Consider the following 18436-nt stretch of genomic DNA (forward strand, 5'->3'; position numbering starts at 1 on the left):
GCCAAACCCGCCTGTCCGGCAGGCAGCCAACGACGGAATGAGGCCGGATTGGCCCATCCGTCCCAAAGCTCCGCCTACTGGTGGGGCCTAAGGCGCCTGGGCCAATCAGAATAGGCCCGGGAGCCTTAGGTCCCTCCTGGGGGCGGGGCCTGAGGCACATGGGCCCAACCCGACCATGTGCCTCAGGCCCTGCCCCCAGGAGGGACCTAAGGCTCCCGGGCCTATTCTGATTGGCCCAGGCGCCTTAGGCCCCACCAGTAGGCGGAGCTTTGGGACGGATGGGCCAATCCGGCCTCATTCCGTCGTTGGCTGCCTGCCGGACAGGCGGGTTTGGCTCCCGTCTGTCCGGCCAACTACAGAAAGGTACGGGGAAGGGGGTTGGGGGTGTCGTGGGGGTCGGCCAGGGGGGGTCGCGGGTCGGCTGGGGGGGCGGTCGGAGGTTCTTGGGGGGGGGCGGTCGTTGGGGGGAGAGGGGGTTTGCGTCGAGGGCAGGAGGGCCTGGGATCCCTCCTGCCCGTAATGTAGTGCAGGGTGGGGTTAGGGGGTCGCCGTGGCCAGGAGGACTTGGGCTCCCTCCTGGCCCGATATTGTCGGGGAGTTGGGGAATCGGCGGGGCAAGAGGGCTTGGGCTCCCTCTTGCCCCGATCGTGTCGGGGAGTCGGGGGGGGCAAGAGGGCTGGGGCTCCCTCTTGCCCCGATCGTGTCGGGGAGTCGGGGGGCAAGAGGGCTTGGGCTCCCTCTTGCCCCGATCGTGTCGGGGAGTCGGGGGGGCAAGAGGGCTTGGGCTCCCTCTTGCCCCGATCGTGTCGGGGAGTCGGGGGGGCAAGAGGGCTTGAGCTCCCTCTTGCCCCGATCGTGTCGGGGAGTCGGGGGGGGCAAGAGGGCTTGAGCTCCCTCTTGCCCCGATCGTGTCGGGGGTGCCAAGGACCACACGGAGTCACCCACCGTACCACCCGATTCGGGTAAGCGCAGGTATCGGTGGGTGGCTTATTTGCGGGGGGGTGCCTTATTTTACATTTTTTTCTAAAAAGGGGGGGCTGTCTTATTTGATGGCCCTGCCTTATCATCGGGGAAACACGGTAGAAAAAAAAAAAAATGAACTGTTAAGTCCCAGTTTTTGCCGCTGAGACTCTGCCCTCTCTCACTGTAAAATTAGACTCTACTTAGTCTGTCTTTAAATTTAAAAAATGTGTGTTGTTTTAAAAAACAATTATGTTTTTAGATGTATCTAAATAAAAATAATAACCAAAAATTTATCTTTTTTTATGTCATCTTAGCATATTTTATGCTGCAGAACGAATTATTTTTTTTTACATGTATTCCTATGGGAAAACGCGTTTCACATAACGAACGTTTCACATAACAAACTTGCTCCTGGAACCAATTAAGTTCGTTGTGTGAGGCACCACTGTATAAGATACAATAGATCTTTTAACTCCACCTCGGCTTATCAAGTAGCAAAACTTTGGAAAACTATTCCGACTAATATTAACCAACAATCTAATTTTAAGATTTTAAAAAAGGACCTAAAGACCTATCTATTTCAAGAATTTGTTGTTAATCAAGTTTCAAGTTTATTAAAATTTTGATTAATCGCCTATCATGGCTTCTAGGCGATGTACAATAAAACGGGGGGAAGACATAAAATCTTTTTTTTAAAAAAAGACATGTAGTACATTCTGACGGAGACAAGGGTGGACATATTGAATACGTTAGGTAAGGTGTTTGAACTACAATGATTTGAGAAAAGAGAACCTAAAGGGCTAAAACAATAGGGAAGGGGTCAAACTGAAGTTCATCATGGCCAGAGTGGTCCTCGGCCATGGTTTGGATCTTAAGCCTAAGAGGAGCTGGAAACTTTACAGTTCAAAGGCGTCTTTGAATAGAAAACTCTTTAGTGAGCCTTTGAATGTGTCAAGATTTTTTTCCTAAATATTGTAATACTATTTAATAATTTGTATCTTCATAATTATTTATGTAAACTGCTGTGAACTTCATGGAGGTATTGGCGGTATATAAATTGTTTATTGTGAGCTTCTATACCGCTACTAAGACTGGGGAGTCAATTCAGAGCGGTTTGCATGAGCTTCTGTAAAGGTGTTACAATACAGAATTGCAAAGAGCTTCTGCGAGGTGTTAAAATACAGAGTTACAGGGGCTTCTGTAGCAGTGTTACAATATGGAGTTATTAAGACCGGCATAATTATGGCATAATCAATCATGTTTATGTTTATTTAAGATTTGATATACTGCTCCTGCATTTTGCTGACCTAAGTGGTTTACAATGTATCAAACTAAAATGAAATTAGGTACTTGAGAAAAACTACCCTATCTGTCCCAAAGGCTCACAATCTACCTGATTAAAATAAAAATAAGAAATACATTTCCAAGATCAAAAATCAAAGAAATAGAAATAATGAAAGAAGATAAATAAAAAATAAAACATATATTTAAGAGATAGAAAGGTCTCTGAGGCAGCTTGATAGTAAGTTCAGTCTGCAGAACCAGGTTAACCGGTCGCCACCAAAGAAGCAGGACCAGTAACCACTCCAATGAAGACCACCATGACACCAGTCACTGGACAGGCAAGGCCAGGCGCTGCCGACAGCAGATCCCTGAAGTGAAGTTCAATTTCCCTTCGATGTGTCCAACAACGCAGCTGCAGGAATGCAAGTCTGCCGAGGAGAGGGGGAGAGAGGGCAGGCCACAGGAGATCCTCCGACGCCAGCATCAATCCACCGCTGGTGATCACGTCAGGACCGTGCTGCATTGCGCTGATGGCTTCCCCCTTCTGCTGCTGGACAAGAGCCTGGAAAGGGAAAGCTGTGTTGAACCAGCTGATAGAATCCCCAGGAAGAGCAGCAGTTAGGAGAGATGAAAGAAAACACAGTTCCCTCAGAACCTGTTATGCTTTTTCTCAAGTGACTTGGCACCAGTGGACAGCCTTAGAATGGTCCCTCTATGCTGCTGTGTTGAACCAGCTGATAGAATCCCCAGTTACCGGCACAGTCATTAGAGTTATGTGCAGATCTGTCCTACATCTTATTCTAAAACATGTGCACCTAATGTTCACAGTGTGCAACTCCAGAGGGGGGAGGGATATGGGTGGGTCACAGGCATTCCTAGAATTTTGATGCAGTGTTATACAACATCTGCATTTCTGTGTCTAACTGCTATTAGTTTTGCGCAAGCTTTTACACCACCCTTTGACATGTATAAATGCTTGTGCCCATAGTTAGGTGTGGAATTTGTGCGTAGCACACATCATTCTAGTGCCTAATTATGCGCGACCTATACAGAATTCCCCGGTGTGTTTCTACTTTTTACACAACTCTTATATATCTCTGTACAGTTTTTATAATGGTCACGTTTTGTGTGTGAAACCTATTTTAGATATAGAAAATTCTTTATAAAGTTACCTCCAAGTTTTGGTGGTGTGTTTATAAATCCCTCTGCCTCTTACCTTTAACTTCGTTGCTGAGACGCTAGCGCAGTGGTCCTCTGGGTTCCCCTCCCCCAGCTGGTTGGAATTTCAGGATTTCATTTTGCTTAAGTCTGCTGCCTCCTTTAGATCCTGTGACCGATAAGAAAGTCACTCCATAAATAATATTGAAAATATATTTTTTCACTCAATATTTATCAAATTACAGATACAATAGAACTCTGCTCAGAGACATGAAGGCTGATCTCTCCGCCTCGCTCACCAATCATTGCAGTGTTCAATAGAAATTCACTCCACGTCGTGTGTTCCTAAATTATTCTGTTGCCAGCTATTGCAGCTATGCTAGAGCTTCTGTCACAAAAAATGTTAGTACTTAGCTTGGACAGATAACTGGTTCCGACTGGTTCACCATTAGAAGCAACAAGGTTTGAATGGCAACTTTAAACAGTGCTTTAGTGTGACTTCACCTCCAGTTTAAACTGTATTTGTTTGTCGGTTCCCTGACGCAGTACCGAAACGTGGCACGTCGGAACCAGTTATCTGTCTAAGCTAAGTACTAACATTTTTTGTACTATAAAATTTGTGACAGAAGCTCTAGCATAGCTGCAATAGCTAGCAACAGAATAATTTGGAGTGAATTTCTATTGAACACTGCAATGATTGGTGGGTGAGGCGGAGAGATCAGCCTTCATGTCTCTGAGCAGAGTTCTATTGTATCTGTAATTTGATAAATATTGAGTGAAAAAATATATTTTCAATATTATTTATGGAGTGACTTTCTTATCAGTCACAGTTACTTCTTTTGTCACTCAACAACAACATCGCAGTTGAGTTAATTACCCCTTCAGTGTTTATTGACTGAGCCTCCTTAGATCCTGGCAAATGAAAGAAAAGGAGTCCAAAGTACAGGAAACCAAGTCAAAGCACAAAGGGCCTCTGAGAATGGTTTGGCATCTAAAGTTTATTGAATAAACTTTGGATGCCAACCCATATTTTGTGCTTTTTATGGCTTACTTCCTTAAATCCAACATATGTAAATGTATCTCATGCATATTATTTATTTGTTTAAAAAATTTATATTCCGCTACATCCACAGCTCTGAGCAAATTACAATTTATATAAATTGCATCGACTTATGAAAAAACTTCCCTTTCTGTCCCAGATGGGCTCACATTCTAAGCTAAAGTGCCTAGGAAAATAGAGAAATTGAACAGTATTATAAATATATACATATCTAGCAAAATAAAATAAGAATAAAAATAAGGAAATTAAAAGCAGGGAGATGAAAGATTAAATAAAACTCAATTAATAATGGATATCCTGAAAATCACACTGGTTGGGAGGGATTGGAGCCCTGTAGGATTGACTTGAGACCTTCTGCCTTAGGGCCTTGATTCTTAACCCAGTCTTCTGAACTCAGCCAGCTAGTTTGGTATTCAGGATACCTGCATGAGGGGTCTTTGCATGCAGTGGCATTAATCAAAGCATAAGTATCTGATGGATATTTGAGAGATCCTGAAAACCAGACTGCCTTAGTGCAAGATCCATAGAGCCATGAGAAAACACTTTTCAGGAGTTTCACCTTATTGCTTTAAATTGTGACTGCCTTGTTTCATCCTTCCTTTTAGCATTATTTAAGCTACTTAAACAGTCTTCGGGTACAAGATGTCTTCAGCTCAACCCATAGTCTGCTGCATTACTTTGACCGTTTGATTCTCACCGGAGCAGAGAGCAAGAGCAATGGCGAGGATGGCTACGGACGGAGTCTGAGATATGCTGCTCTCAACCTGGCTGCCTTGCATTGCAGATTTGGCCACTAGTAAGCTGTCCCCCTCCAAATGCTAGTAGTTTTTATATTTAAGAAACAAAGGTAGGTTCCCACGTGGAATAGAAGAGAGGAATATGGAAAATAATTGGCTCTATTGCAGTTTACCTAACTGAAGAGCTGCTCTAATGGTAGGTTATGGATTTTTCCAGTGCAATAGGTGAGACATTCTAGACAGCTGGGTTATTTCCTCATACCCGCATGCTGCAGAAAGAATCCACCACGGATTTTCCACTCTGCCTCTGGTGTACTTCACTGTGCAGTTTAGCGCCCTCTACAGTTTTTCCTTCTGGACACATGACTGCAGTTATGTGTGCTCTACTCTCCCCATTTTATTATTTTAAATTCAATGTAATTTCATCCCCTTTTCAGGTAATTTCATGCTTACTGCGAATTTGAAGCTCTTCCTGCTTGAGAATTCACAGACTTCGGTCTGTCAGGCTGACAGGCTGATCCCTTTTTGGGTACCTGTTGGCCAGCCTACATAGTTTTATTAGGAACTCAGGGCCGTCCCTGAAGTGTCTCACTTACTATTAAGTGGGGGTCAAGCGCAGGCTGTTAGGCGCCCTTAGGAGGCTTGGCAGTGTTTCCGACTGTGTCTTCACGCCTCTGCCCGTCCCAGTGTGCATCCATTGGTCTGAAAAGGTGGAGATATGGTCAGACAGAGGAGTGTGACTGGCAGCCCAAAGATCAACTTTGAGGACCAATTCCCAGCATTGTGGCAGTGAAATTCTCATACAGCTCTGTGAGAGAGCTGAAAGCAGGTTTGCAGCAGGGATCCTGTCAGGTCACAGTGAGTTCACAGGCTGATAGCCTGTGAGAGACATCGGGGGAGGTTGGAAAAGTGGGGTTTTGAGTGTTTCTGGATGTTCCCCTTCCTGAAAAATCCTAAAATTGCTGTTTTTCAAGTTTGGAAAATGTGTAAAAAATCACGATTTAGGCATATTGCTCCCAAGCCAGATCACTGATCTATATGAGCTTAATGTAGAACATCTTGAAAGTGCACGGATGCAGTTGGAGACTTGGGCATCCCTCCTGTTATTGCTCACAGGCCGGATTAGTCTTTATAAGATGTCTGTATTCCCAAGGAGCTGTTCTTGCTACAAGTCCTCCCTCTGAAACTACAGATGGGGGATCTGGCAAGTTTATACAAACTGCTTTGAAAGTTTTGTTGGGCAGGTAGAAAGCCCAATCTTTCCTTATCCCAGTTATTTGGAGGGTAGGAGCGAGGTGGATTGGGGCTGCCTAATCTTAAGCTTTATAATGATTCCTGCTTATTGAGACATCTTTGTGATTGGTTGCGGGGGAGGCAGGACTATGGTCACCTTTCTTTCGAGTGGGCTTTTTTTTGGCTCCGTATCATTTTGCTTCCCTATTGCTGGCTCCATTGCGCCTCATTCCATCTCATCTTAGATTAAGTTGGGCGGTGCGGCCCTTGAGAGATGCTTGGCGTACGTTGGTCCTCAGTTTGGAGGGTAATCTGCAGATCTCTGATCTTTTGCCCATTCGGGGGAATTCCCTCCGGAGATGGAGAACAGAGCTTTTTCCCTTTGGGAATGCTAGGAAGTTCTTCTTCACTCAAAGGGTGGTGGATACCTGGAATGTGCTTCCAGAGGAGGTGGTAGGACAGAGTACGATATTGAGTTTCAAAAAGGGATTAGGTGATTTCCTGAAGGAAAAAGGGATTGAAGGGTATAGTTAGATGGTTACTATACAAGATATTAAATGATTAGGGAATAAAATGTTTTAGGTAAAAAGATCACTTACAGGTCATAGACCTGGGGGGGGCCGCCGCAGGAGTGGACTGCTGGGCGTGATGGACCCATGGTCTGACTCAGCAGAGGCGATGCTTATGTTCTTAAGGAGTCAGAAATATCCTTTTTAGAACACATGTTAGATCCTGAGGGTAATTTCCCCTCTTATCAGGAGTTATCTTGAGACATAGCTGAGAACAAGATTTAGGAGTCTCGTTGGACCATTGTGATGTGGGGGCTAGCTTGAGAACCATACCTACTATAGTGCCTCCCTAAGAAAATGTAGGTATCATTTTTTTTAAATAGGGCTTCATCATATGGACGATCTTACCAGAGATCTTTGCTTAAAATGCTCTCTGGAAAGTGCTACTTTTATTTCATTTTTTTATTTGGACATGCCCAACTGTGCACCCTTTTTGGAAGAGGATATGTGCATATATGCAGCGAATATTGGGCCAGGTAGTGCCCTGTGCCCCTGAGTTTCTGTTATTGGGTTTGCTAGGGACTAGTAGCCTTAGGGAACAGGGGACTCTGCAATGGATTCGGAAACTGAGCTTATTAAGGCATGCAACAATCCTGCAAGTCTGGACCACTTCTGGAGGGCACATATTTCTCAGTTGATCATTTGGGAGGCACAGGAGACTTACCTGCACTCCCTTTCTGAATAGGTTGGGAGATGTAGACCCCTAGGGGCAGCATGTGGGGGTTTTTGTATCTCTTCGTATTTTGGTTTACCTTTTACATCGGGGTTCTCTCTAGGTATTTCCCACATCCCTTATACTCTCTTTGTAGTTTCTAGATCATATTTCATGGCCCCTGGGGAATTCTATTTGGGAGAATATCTACCTTTGTTATCCCTATTTTGGTGTTTCTGTCTGATCCCTTTTTTTGCTTTCTGTGTTAACCCTTTCAGGACCATAAGGATCGTAGGCCAATTTTTGTGGTTTGATGACATTTTTATGGTAAAAAGGGCTTGCAGATGCCAAAAAATTGATTTTTTTTTTGTGAAATATCATTATTTTTTTTTTTTTTTTTTAAATCACACTTCTGGCTTATGGACAGTGTGGCAAGTGAATCTTCTCGTCAATCTAGCAACGACGCTAATGAATGAATGTCGGAACCAGTTTGTTTACATAAAGGCAGTATCATATGGAATCCGTACATATCAAATTTAGAACTGTAGACTATCCCAATCAAAATTTATAGGATTTTAAAGTTATGGGACAAATATGTCCCTTGGTCCTAAAAGGGTTAAGAGTCTTACTAGGGTGGGGGAGGGGGGGTTGGTTATTTTGGTAGCTGTTGTGAATGTTCTTTCGTCTGTTTTTATGTTGTAGATTGATAGTTTTTCATGCATACCAGAGATATTTTTTGTCCACAGATTTGGGGGTGGGGGGGTGATGTGGGTCTATTGACAAAAAAAGCCCAGTTGTATTTTGCTATTGCTTTATTGTTTAGTCATCAATAAAAATTGTTTTATACTAAAAGGCAAACAAACCAAAAAGGCAAGCGAGATGTACAGAGATTGTGACTTGGATATTGAGGCTTTCATTAATAAACAGTCCCGTTTGTTGAATCTTTGGGCATCTCGCTTGCCTTTTGGTTTGTTTGTCATATATCGAGGGAAGAACTCTTCACTTCTTTGTTTGGTTACACTAAAAGGCCACATTCAAGGTTCATGGTTGCAAGGTTTCCTGAAGAAGGCCTGGTGCATAGATGGCATTCCAACTGGAATATTAGGAGTGGAGGCATGGCCTAGTGGTTAGAGCAGCTGCCTCAGCACCCTGAGGTTGTGTGTTCGATTCCCACTTAACACTTCATTGCCCCAAGTACAAAATAAATACCTGTCTAAAATATGTAAAAAAAAGTGGTATATCGAGTCCTGTCCCCAGATTCAGTTATTACACTACTTACAAGGCTATGCCAGGAAATTTAAAGGACAACATTATTGCCAACTGACTAGATTCCTCAGTGCAATGACTGGATTAAATTGGGATGAGAGGGATATAAATGAGAAGAAAAGCCCCGATCCCCAGGTATTTACCAATGAAGGCTCATGGTAGCAAATTCCAGCCTTGATTCCGACCGACCTGGAAGTACAAAGGAGAAGGGAAAAATACCTGCCAGGTTAGAAAAATTAAATATTGCTACAAGTTGGAGGCTCTGCTGTTGATAAGGCTGTCTATTTTTTGAAGAATAGTCCAGTCCTGTGTGTGGCAAAGAAGATTGGAGCCTATGCATTATGTTTCTAACAGAACTCATAATAATGTCATATTTCTTTAGTCAGCAGGCTGAACTTGCCCTGCAGGAAGCGATCAGAATTGCGCAGGAGTCCAATGACCATGTGTGCCTGCAGCACTGCTTGGTAAGGTAGCCGCGCTTTAGTGCAAAGATAAAGCAGGAATCTGAGCGATAGCATACTTTTGTCTTAGAGGTAGCACTTAACAATGTATTACGCTAGAGTAACCTACAAGTATTTCAGTGAGAATGCTGATGTTTTAGTGAGGCTTTGGGACAGGGATATCTCATTTTAGGATTTCTAAACAGTTTTTATTTCAGAGGGTTATATATAAAGCTCATCCTCCCACCGACGGCTTTGAAATCTTAGTTAACAGTAGAGCAGTTTTTGTTCTCTGGGTAATGTATTTCTCCCTTCCTTTCCAGAGTTGGCTTTACATATTGGAGCAGAAAAAGGGCTCGGAGAGCTGTGTTCTCTTAGAACATGTGAAGAAAACGGTACACTTTGGCTTACCGGTGTGTATTACCCCAGGCTGACTTTGTACACATTTTTCTTTAGTCTGTAGTTATGCCTGGTCCCTTTTCATTCCTCCAGACCAGTTTAGATGGGTGGGTTATACACGCCTACCAGCAGATGGAGACAGAGAAAACACTAGCCTCAAAGTGCAGCTTCTCACTGGCCAATATTTTCTCAGATAGCTGTGCAGCCTATTCATGTGAAGGTTCTTTGGTCAGGTTTAGGGGGCACTGATTCTCTTTTAGGGTTTGTAAAAGAAGAAGTTTGAGTTACCTGTAGTCTCATCTTTGAGGCTCTCATCTTCTCATAACAAATTATTTGGTTCTGTGCTGCTGAGCTTATGGAACACTTTTCAAAAGCTACTGAAATCCTGGTTGCATAATAATTATTTGCACTAAATCTTTGGATAAGTTCTTTAGTCATTGGTGGTCACTTGTCAGAGTTTGGTTATTTAGGATATTTGCTTTGTTACTTTGTTATTGTAAACTGATCTGAGCTACAGGTTGAGACAGTATACAAAAATCCATTGTTCTCATGCTCCATTGTTCTTGTGCTTAAGTTTTGCAGTTACATGGTGAAAAATAGTCCATGTGATCTGAACAGTTCACAAATACCATCTTTTCCCTGTCCCTGTTCCATCCCCACAAGCTCTGTCCTTATCTGCGCAAGCCTCGAACACTTTAAAATCATAAGTGTTTGATCCACAGTTCCTAATTTATGTACCACTTCTTCTGAAAATTTAATATTCCGATTTACCACCGACTTCAATAGCCCCTCCACTCTAGTATTAATCGCCCACAAGTCTTTCAAGGAAACATCCTGAGGCTCTTCCCGGCTCTCCTGTGTTTTTTATGTGTAAATATATTTATTAAAGTTTTTCAATAAAGTGCTATCAAATAATACAAAAACAAGCAACAAGGTTCTCAATAATGTGCACAAAATACTGCAGTACCCCAACCATCCCCACAAACCCACACATCATCATCAATAGAAGAGCCACAAGGAGAGAGAGCAAAGACAATTCATAAATTCAAAAGTCTACTGCGGCACGTGGAGTAAGGTCTATCCAAAAGTGTTCCCAGATAGAGCAAAATTGCTGTCCAAGCGTAGAATCCAGATCCCCAAGTTGTCTACGCTCCAGGGAGGCATGTACAATCATCAACGATCTCCATTGGGCATAAGACGGAGGTTCAAGGGACAACCAGTTGGGCAAAATAGCTTTCTTACCAAGGAGCATCCCCCATGCAAGAAAAGCGGCCAGTCCTTTAGGTTTCGGCGAAGCAATGATATAATATCCAAAAAGTGCTTGTGGGGCCGGCGTCCAACGTTGGCCCTACAGAGATGTAGTGTAGTGTCCCAAGCTGTGCCAGAACTGGGAAATACGTGGGCAGGTCCAGAACATGTGGCCCAAAGAGGCATTGACACAAGAGCATTTAGGACAAGTGTGCACTAAAGTAATGCCCATTCGATAAGCTCATATGGGAGATATAAACAGATGTAGTACAAACTTTAATTGTAGTTCCCAATGTGTAACATTAGCAGATACCCTTCTCATGGATTTTAGCACTCGCTGTATCTGCATTGCTGTCAAGGTACACTGCAGGTCCTCTGCCCATAAAGCTGTCACAACGTCTAAATTAGGGTCTGGTTGTGCGTCCCGTATGCCCACATGATGAAAGCGTAGTGGTATCAATTGTTGAGCGGAGAGACTAAAAAGTTCTGATATGGCCTCTCTGCAATCTTCTTCCACCAAGTGGTCGTCTGGCAAGGAGTGGACATAATGTCGAACTTGGTAGTAAGCAAACATGTCCCTAGCTGGCAAATCAAACGTGGTTTGTAAAGAGGAAAAAGATGCCAGATGACCGGCTTCATTGAACAGCTGGAATATGAACTGTAATCCCGGAGTAGACCAGAGCCTGAAAGTCTCATTTTAGAGACCGGGTAAAAAGTCACAATTGCCTTGAATGGGTAAATATGGGGAAAATACAGAAGAGAGCCTAGCACTTTTACATACCCAGTGCCACGGCCATCTCACCGGGGCAAAAACAGGATAAGATGCCACCAGGGGATGGAATACCGCAGCAGTGGAATGCAAAAAACTACTAATGTAGTAAGGGGCTACCAGAGACAATTCTAATCGAGTAGCAGTAAAATAGGAGATGCCTCTAAACCAGTCGTTAATATGTTGCATCTGGCAGGCCAGGACATACCAGTGTATATTCAACAACCCATTAACCTCCACTATCTCGTGGGAGGCACATCCAAAAGTAAGTCATATGTGGTTTTTTCCCCACCCCATATATAGTGCTGAAGCCCTCTAATAAGCTGGTGGTTATGAGCATGGGATAATAAGAGTGGAAGTACCTGGAACCTATATAACCATTTTGGGAATATTACCTTGTTAAACAAGGCCACACGTCCCGCCACAGATAAGGGGAATGTGGTCCACAGTTGCAAATGCCTCAGTGTGTCATCTAATAAAGGAGCTATATTACAAGTGTATAAAGTAGCAAGCTCTCTAGGTATCCACACCCCCAAATACTTAATAGAAGTAGGGGCCCAGGTAAATGGAAAATCACCATTCCAGGTATCCTGTAAGGAAGACGGGATCGCCAATGCTGTAGATTTTTGAAAATTAAAGGAAAAACCCAAATAAAATCGAAATTCCTCAAGTGATTGCAGGAGCTGGGCAATAGAAGTGCGTGGATGGGTTAGTGTAAATAGTAGATCATCTGCAAAAGCTAATACCTTTATCGTATGATCTGGAAAGGCCACCCCTGCTATTCCAGTGTTTGCAATAGCCGTCCGCAGGAACAACTCTAAATATAACAAAAAGAGAAGAGGCGATAAAGGGCAGCCCTGTCGAGTTCCCTGTTCAATGGGGAAAGTTTCAGTAATAACATCATTAACCAACAAGCAAGCCCTTGGGAACGCACATAATGCTCGTATTGCTTGCAGGTATCACCCTTTCATCCCAATATAGACCAGTACCCCAAATAAATACTGCCAATCCACTTGGTCAAAGGCTCTAGCCGCGTCCAGACTAAGAAGTATCATGGACATTGCTCGGGTCTGAGCATGTGCTACTGTCAGAATAGCCTTATGGACATTGTGAGTCTCCTGTCAACCTTTCACAAAACCAACCTGCTCCGGTCCTATGAGATTTGAAAGGGTTTGAGATAAGCGATCCACTAGAAGTTTGGTTAGGATTTTAATGTCCACATTCAAAAGGGAAATAGGGCGATAAGAGTCTGAGGAAGTCGCCTCTTTTCCCGGTTTTAGAATCAGTGTAATCAGTGCCACATTGGCTTCCCCGGGGAACTCCCCCTGATCTATAACCTGCTTATAATAGTCTCGCAGAGGTGCGCCGATCAGAAGTTTGTAAAATTCGGCTGTAAAACCATCGGGACCGGGAGCCGAATAGTTGCGTTGATGTTGGATTGCCCTTTGTAATTCTCTAATAGTAATAGGTAGGTTTAGGGACTCGACCTCCTGATCCGTCAAGATGGGCATACCAGAATCGGTTATATAGTCTGGGATTAGCGGACCGGAACTCGAATCCCCTCTTGTATATATATGCCGAAAATGTTCCAGCAAAATCCCTGCTATCCGATCAGTTTTATGTTGGAGGTGACCCAATTCATCTTTCAGGCCCATGATAAAACGCTGTCTCCTTGCCTGTTTGGTTAAATTCGCTAACAATTTTCCTGACTGATTCCCATATTTATGATATTTGAACATCTGATAAAATAACATTTTGACTGTACGTTCATGTATATAAGAATTAAGAGCGGTCTCAATAGATTGCCAATTTTCTTTCGCGGCAGGGGATGGACGAAGAGTGTATTGACGTTTGGCTGCCGCCAATTCACGTTCTAGTCGTAGGATGCCCTTAGATAGCTGTTGATTGCGTGCAATGACATAAGTTATGCAAACCCCCCGCAACACCACTTTTTGCTGTGTTCCAAAACAATTTTGGGGCATGGCAATGTTGGCCATTGAATTCTAAGAACTCCTCCCACTTATTCTGTAAATACGTTCGAAAGTGATTATCTTGAAACAAATAGCTAGGGAAGCACCAATGCACAGGGCCACGCAGCCCAAAGCCCACATTTACATATATCCAAATCAACGCATGATCGGAAATTATTGAGGGACTAATGCCCGCAGAGTCAATATTAAGAAAAGAATGTTGAGTGATAAGTATATAATCAATGCGGGTCTGCGTCCCATGAGCCCGGGATCTATGGGTATAATCTCGCTCATTAACATGAAGTGTACGCCAAGGATCAACCAGATCCAGGGCCGCACAGAGATAGGGGATACCACGGGTTCCCACTCCCCCTCTGAGGTCCCCAGGATTGGAGCGGTCGAGATTTTGATCGAGAACTTGATTAAGGTTCCCCGCTATGTACACCGGTGAATCCATCCGCTCTAACAATAACGCAGTCAGCCGTTCAAAAAAGGAATGATCATATAAGTTAGGGGCATAGACGTTCAAAAGGTAGAACGAATAAGTGCCAACTTTAAGATAAAGTAACAAATAACGGCCTTGCAGGTCACTCTCAACCAGTGTTGCTGTGTAAGGTAGGGTTTTGTTAATCAATATCGCCACCCCTGTTTTTTTATGTGGGGAAGAGGCTGCAAATACCGCCCCACCCAGGAGCGACCTAATTTCAAATGTTCTATATCTGTCTATCGGGTTTCCTGTATGCAAGTAATATTGACTTTATAAGTCTTTAACTGGTTCAAAATTTTAGTTCTTTTAATGGGGGACGTGATGCCCGATACATTCCAGGACATGATGCGCAATGTAGTTTTTAGCGACATGAGTAGGTGGAAAGACACATTACTATTATGCCATTCCGTGTATGAAAGCTATCATTCCGGGTTCCCAGCCTAACCCGAGATGAGTGTAAGAACAACCCACATGCAGCACTAAACCCTCTCTCTCAGCAACATCATTTTTGTTTGTGAAAAAAGAATGCTCGGATATCATGGCACTGTGATCTTCCCGCCCCCCTCTCCCCCTGCTCCCGGCTCTCCTGTATTAATAAGGCCTCCTCCTGGAGGGAAAAGACCTTAGGCATCTACTCAAAGGTAAATAGGGAGGATGTTAATAACACAGGTGAGCCAGTCGGAAGAGAAGTAGACCCAATCCATGGGTCACTCCCTCCAGATATATTTGGAGAAGGCGGAGGAGTACGCTCCAAAGGGCTGAAAGATTCCCCTGAGAATGATTCAGAGTTCAATTTTGGCCAGTCAGACTAGGTGGTACAAGGTGTCTATCCATGGGGCCAGATAAGATAAGTGTTGAAACTTTAGCCTTCACTTTTCTCTTCCCCATTGAAAGCTAGAAATCAAAAAAGTAAATTCACACTTATCTTCAATGACGACTCCCCGTATCTCCTGTGTCTCCTGCGTCTCCAAAGGGGCTCCTAAGGGGCCTGGCATGCCCCTCAGGGCACGCCCCTGCGGCCATGCACCACAGTAGTGGTTCACTTTTCACCTGCAGGTGAAGGGCCTCGATGATGTGGGGGCATCTGTCTCCACGGATGCCCGTGGAAAAATGGCACCCAAAATCACCTCCTCTGATGGTATTGAACGGAGCACTGAACTCCCAGCAGGTCAGAAACAACCCCTTTCTACAACACCTCTTTCAGGAAATGTGGATGATAATCTGAAAGTTTTGGAGAAATGTATTGTAACAACTGAATCTCAAATTACAACTTTGCAAGCAGTTACCTCTTCATTTGTTAAAGATTCACATCTTACCCATACTTGATTTAAACTCATGGAGAATATGTTGAGGGCAAGGAATATGCGCCTAGTCAATTTTCCAAAAACTCATTTGTTAACATCAGATATTTTGTTACGTAAATATTTTAAAGAGGTTTTGAAATTGACTGACGCAGAGGCTCTCCCCATATCAAATTCCTACTATATCCCACAGAAGAAAAAAGTTTCAGCTGATCTTGGAACAGATCAATTAGAACCAATAGAGTTCGATCTGACGGGTTTCCTGGAAGATTCCTAGTATTTTCCAACTGCGAATGACCAGGCAAGAGAGAGCGGCAGGAGAGAGCAGCCGGAGCGCCGGCAAGTGAAGGAAATCACTCGTGGTATTCTCCGACCGCCTCTTCCTGCACTAAAGTCGGGCCTCAGCAATCAGGTGCTGCGTGTCAAAGCAGTTCCTGATTGGTGAGGCCCAACTTTAGTGTAGGAAGAGGCGGTCGGCGCATACCGTGAGTGATTTACTTCACTTGCCGGTGCTCCGGCTGCTCTCTCCTGCCGCTCCGGCTGCCCTCTCCTGTCTCCCCTGCTGAAAACCGTATTCGTGGTTTTTCAAGATTCGCGGGGGTTCCTGGAACGGAACCCCCGCGAATATCGGGGGAGTACAGTATATACTAGATCAACCTTATTGATGACATGTGCAAGGAAAATAGACAAATCTTTAATAATGAAAGCTTATTTTCAAAACAAACATGTAAAATTCTATGGATATAGAGTTTTAATTTTTCCAGATGTTACCAAGGCAACTCAGATGAAAAGGAAGGCTTTTTTGGATCTGAAACCAAGAGTAGTTGCCTTGGAAGCTACATTCTATCTCAAATTTCCATGTAAATGTATTCTGAAATTTAAAGATTGTGAATATATATTCTGGGATTCAGTACAGCTTGAACAATTTTTGCAATTGCATGAAACTAATACATAATTACCATTAGACTTCAATAGGAATAGGAGTTTGATGAAATATTCAAGCACCATTGATAGTTGAGTGTTTAATCATGATTATGTTTTAATTTCCTTACTGATCAGGTTACTCTCCCATGATGTGGACTAGAGGTTTTGTAACTATGAATTCTATTTTTCTTTTTGTAATCTTTTCCTTATTATTATGTGTAAATTTAAATTTTAAAAAAATCATAAGTGTTTGAGGCTTGTGCGATTAAGGCAGAGCTTGCATGAATGGGACATGGACAAAAGTCATGCAGACAGAATGGGAATATTGAGATCCTGCAGGGACAGGACAAATTTGTTCCCTTGTCATTCTCTAGTTAAAGCAAAACCAAAGCCAGCCAAAAAACCTGCAAAGAGCTAGTTAATCATATTGTATGAAAGGTGATCCATGTTCTAACTGTTGTCTGCAGTGGGGAATAAGTGATGTAAAAAATTAAAATAAATGGTGGCATCTCCTTTGCAAAATATTGTAAAGAAAGAAATTCCACAGAAGGATTTAGTGCAAGATGTCGGTCTACTAAGGGCTCCTTTTACGAAGCTGCGTTAGCGGTTTAACGAGCGCTAAACTGCTGCCCGCGCTAGACGCTAACACTAGCATTGAGCTGGCATTAGATCTTGCCGCGTAAAAGCTGCGTGCGCTAAAACTGCTAACGCGGCTTCGTAAAAGGAGCCCTTAGATTCCATTTCAAAGTGTACAAATAACCCTTAAGGTAGCACCATGCAGTATTGATTAATTCACCAGCTAAACTTGTGGCCTTTGTTTTCAGTATTTAATCTGTCTTATCCTCCCTGATCCACTCTAGTACCTAGCTTCTCTTGGGATACAGTCCTTGGTTCAGCAGAGGGCATTTGCAGGGAAGACTGCAAACAAACTGATGGATGCACTGAAGGATTTGGATCTGTTGCACTGGAAACACAGTTTGTCAGAACTCATTGACATTAGCATCGCACAGAAAACTGCAATCTGGCGACTTTATGGTCAAAGGTACTATTATCATCACAATCTCTGCCAGAATTATTTTTCTCACTAGCCTTTAAGCCCCTTACATTAACGGGTGCTAGAATAGATGTGTCTTTCTCTCTCTCTCTCTCTTTGGCTGCTTTCTGTCTGTCTGTCTTTCTTTCTTTCTGTCTCTTTTTCCTCCGCTGTCCACCACCACCCCTTGCCAGCTCCCCCTGTCCAACAGTAGCTGTTCTCCCTTCCTTTTATGTCCCCCGTGTCCAGCAGCAACTCTTCTGTGCTCCCCCTGTCCCTCTTCCCTGCTCCCCAGTCCATCAGCACCTCTTCTGTGCTCCCCCTGTCTCTCTTCCCTGCTCCCCAGTCCATCAGACCTCTTTTGTGCTCCCCCCTGTTCCTCTTCCCTTCCCCCAGGTCCATCAGCACCTCTTCCGTGCTCCCCCTGTCCCTCTTCCCTGCTCCCCGGTCCATCAGCGCCCCTTTCCTGCTCCCCCTGTCCAGCATGTTCATTTGCAGCCTCTTTCCTGTTCCCCCGCTGTCCACCACTTCCGTTCTCCCCCTGTCCCTCTTTCCTGCTCCACCACTTCCGTTCTCCCCCTGTCCCTCTTTCCTGCTCCCCGGCCCATCAGCACCTCTTTTGTGCTCCCCCTGTCCCTCTTCGCTGCTCCCCGGCCCATCAGCACCTCTTTCGTGCTCCCCCTGTCCCTCTTCCCTGCTCCCCGGCCCATCAGCACCTCTTCCGTGCTCCCCCTGTCCCTCTTCCCTGCTCCCCGGCCCATCAGCGCCCCTTACCTGCTCCCCATGTCCAGCATGTTCGTTTGCAGCCTGGTGAGGATAGCGGCCAGCTGTAGCGAACCTCGCAGGCCGCTATGCACCTCAGTAGCAAGTTCCCTCTGACGCGATCGCGTACGTCAGAGGAAACGTGCTACTGAGGTGCTGAGCAGCCTGCGAGGTTTGCTAC

The 18436-nt window shown here is 44.2% G+C and overlaps 1 protein-coding gene across 4 annotated transcripts in view; it reads left to right on the forward strand.

Annotated features, from left to right (window-relative positions):
* ANAPC5 (anaphase promoting complex subunit 5) overlaps positions 1–18436 on the forward strand; it is a 94686-nt gene that overhangs the window by 25464 nt on the left and 50786 nt on the right. For all 4 annotated transcript variants that reach the window (XM_033955653.1, XM_033955652.1, XM_033955654.1 and 1 more), the window contains exons 7-10: positions 5071–5261; positions 9305–9386; positions 9686–9775; positions 17321–17502. In XM_033955653.1, coding sequence (XP_033811544.1) covers positions 5071–5261; positions 9305–9386; positions 9686–9775; positions 17321–17502 — 545 coding nt within the window. The remainder of the gene's footprint in view (positions 1–5070; positions 5262–9304; positions 9387–9685; positions 9776–17320; positions 17503–18436) is intronic.

This window comes from Geotrypetes seraphini, chromosome 8 (genome assembly GCF_902459505.1).
Source record: "Geotrypetes seraphini chromosome 8, aGeoSer1.1, whole genome shotgun sequence".
Lineage (NCBI taxonomy): Eukaryota > Metazoa > Chordata > Amphibia > Gymnophiona > Dermophiidae > Geotrypetes > Geotrypetes seraphini.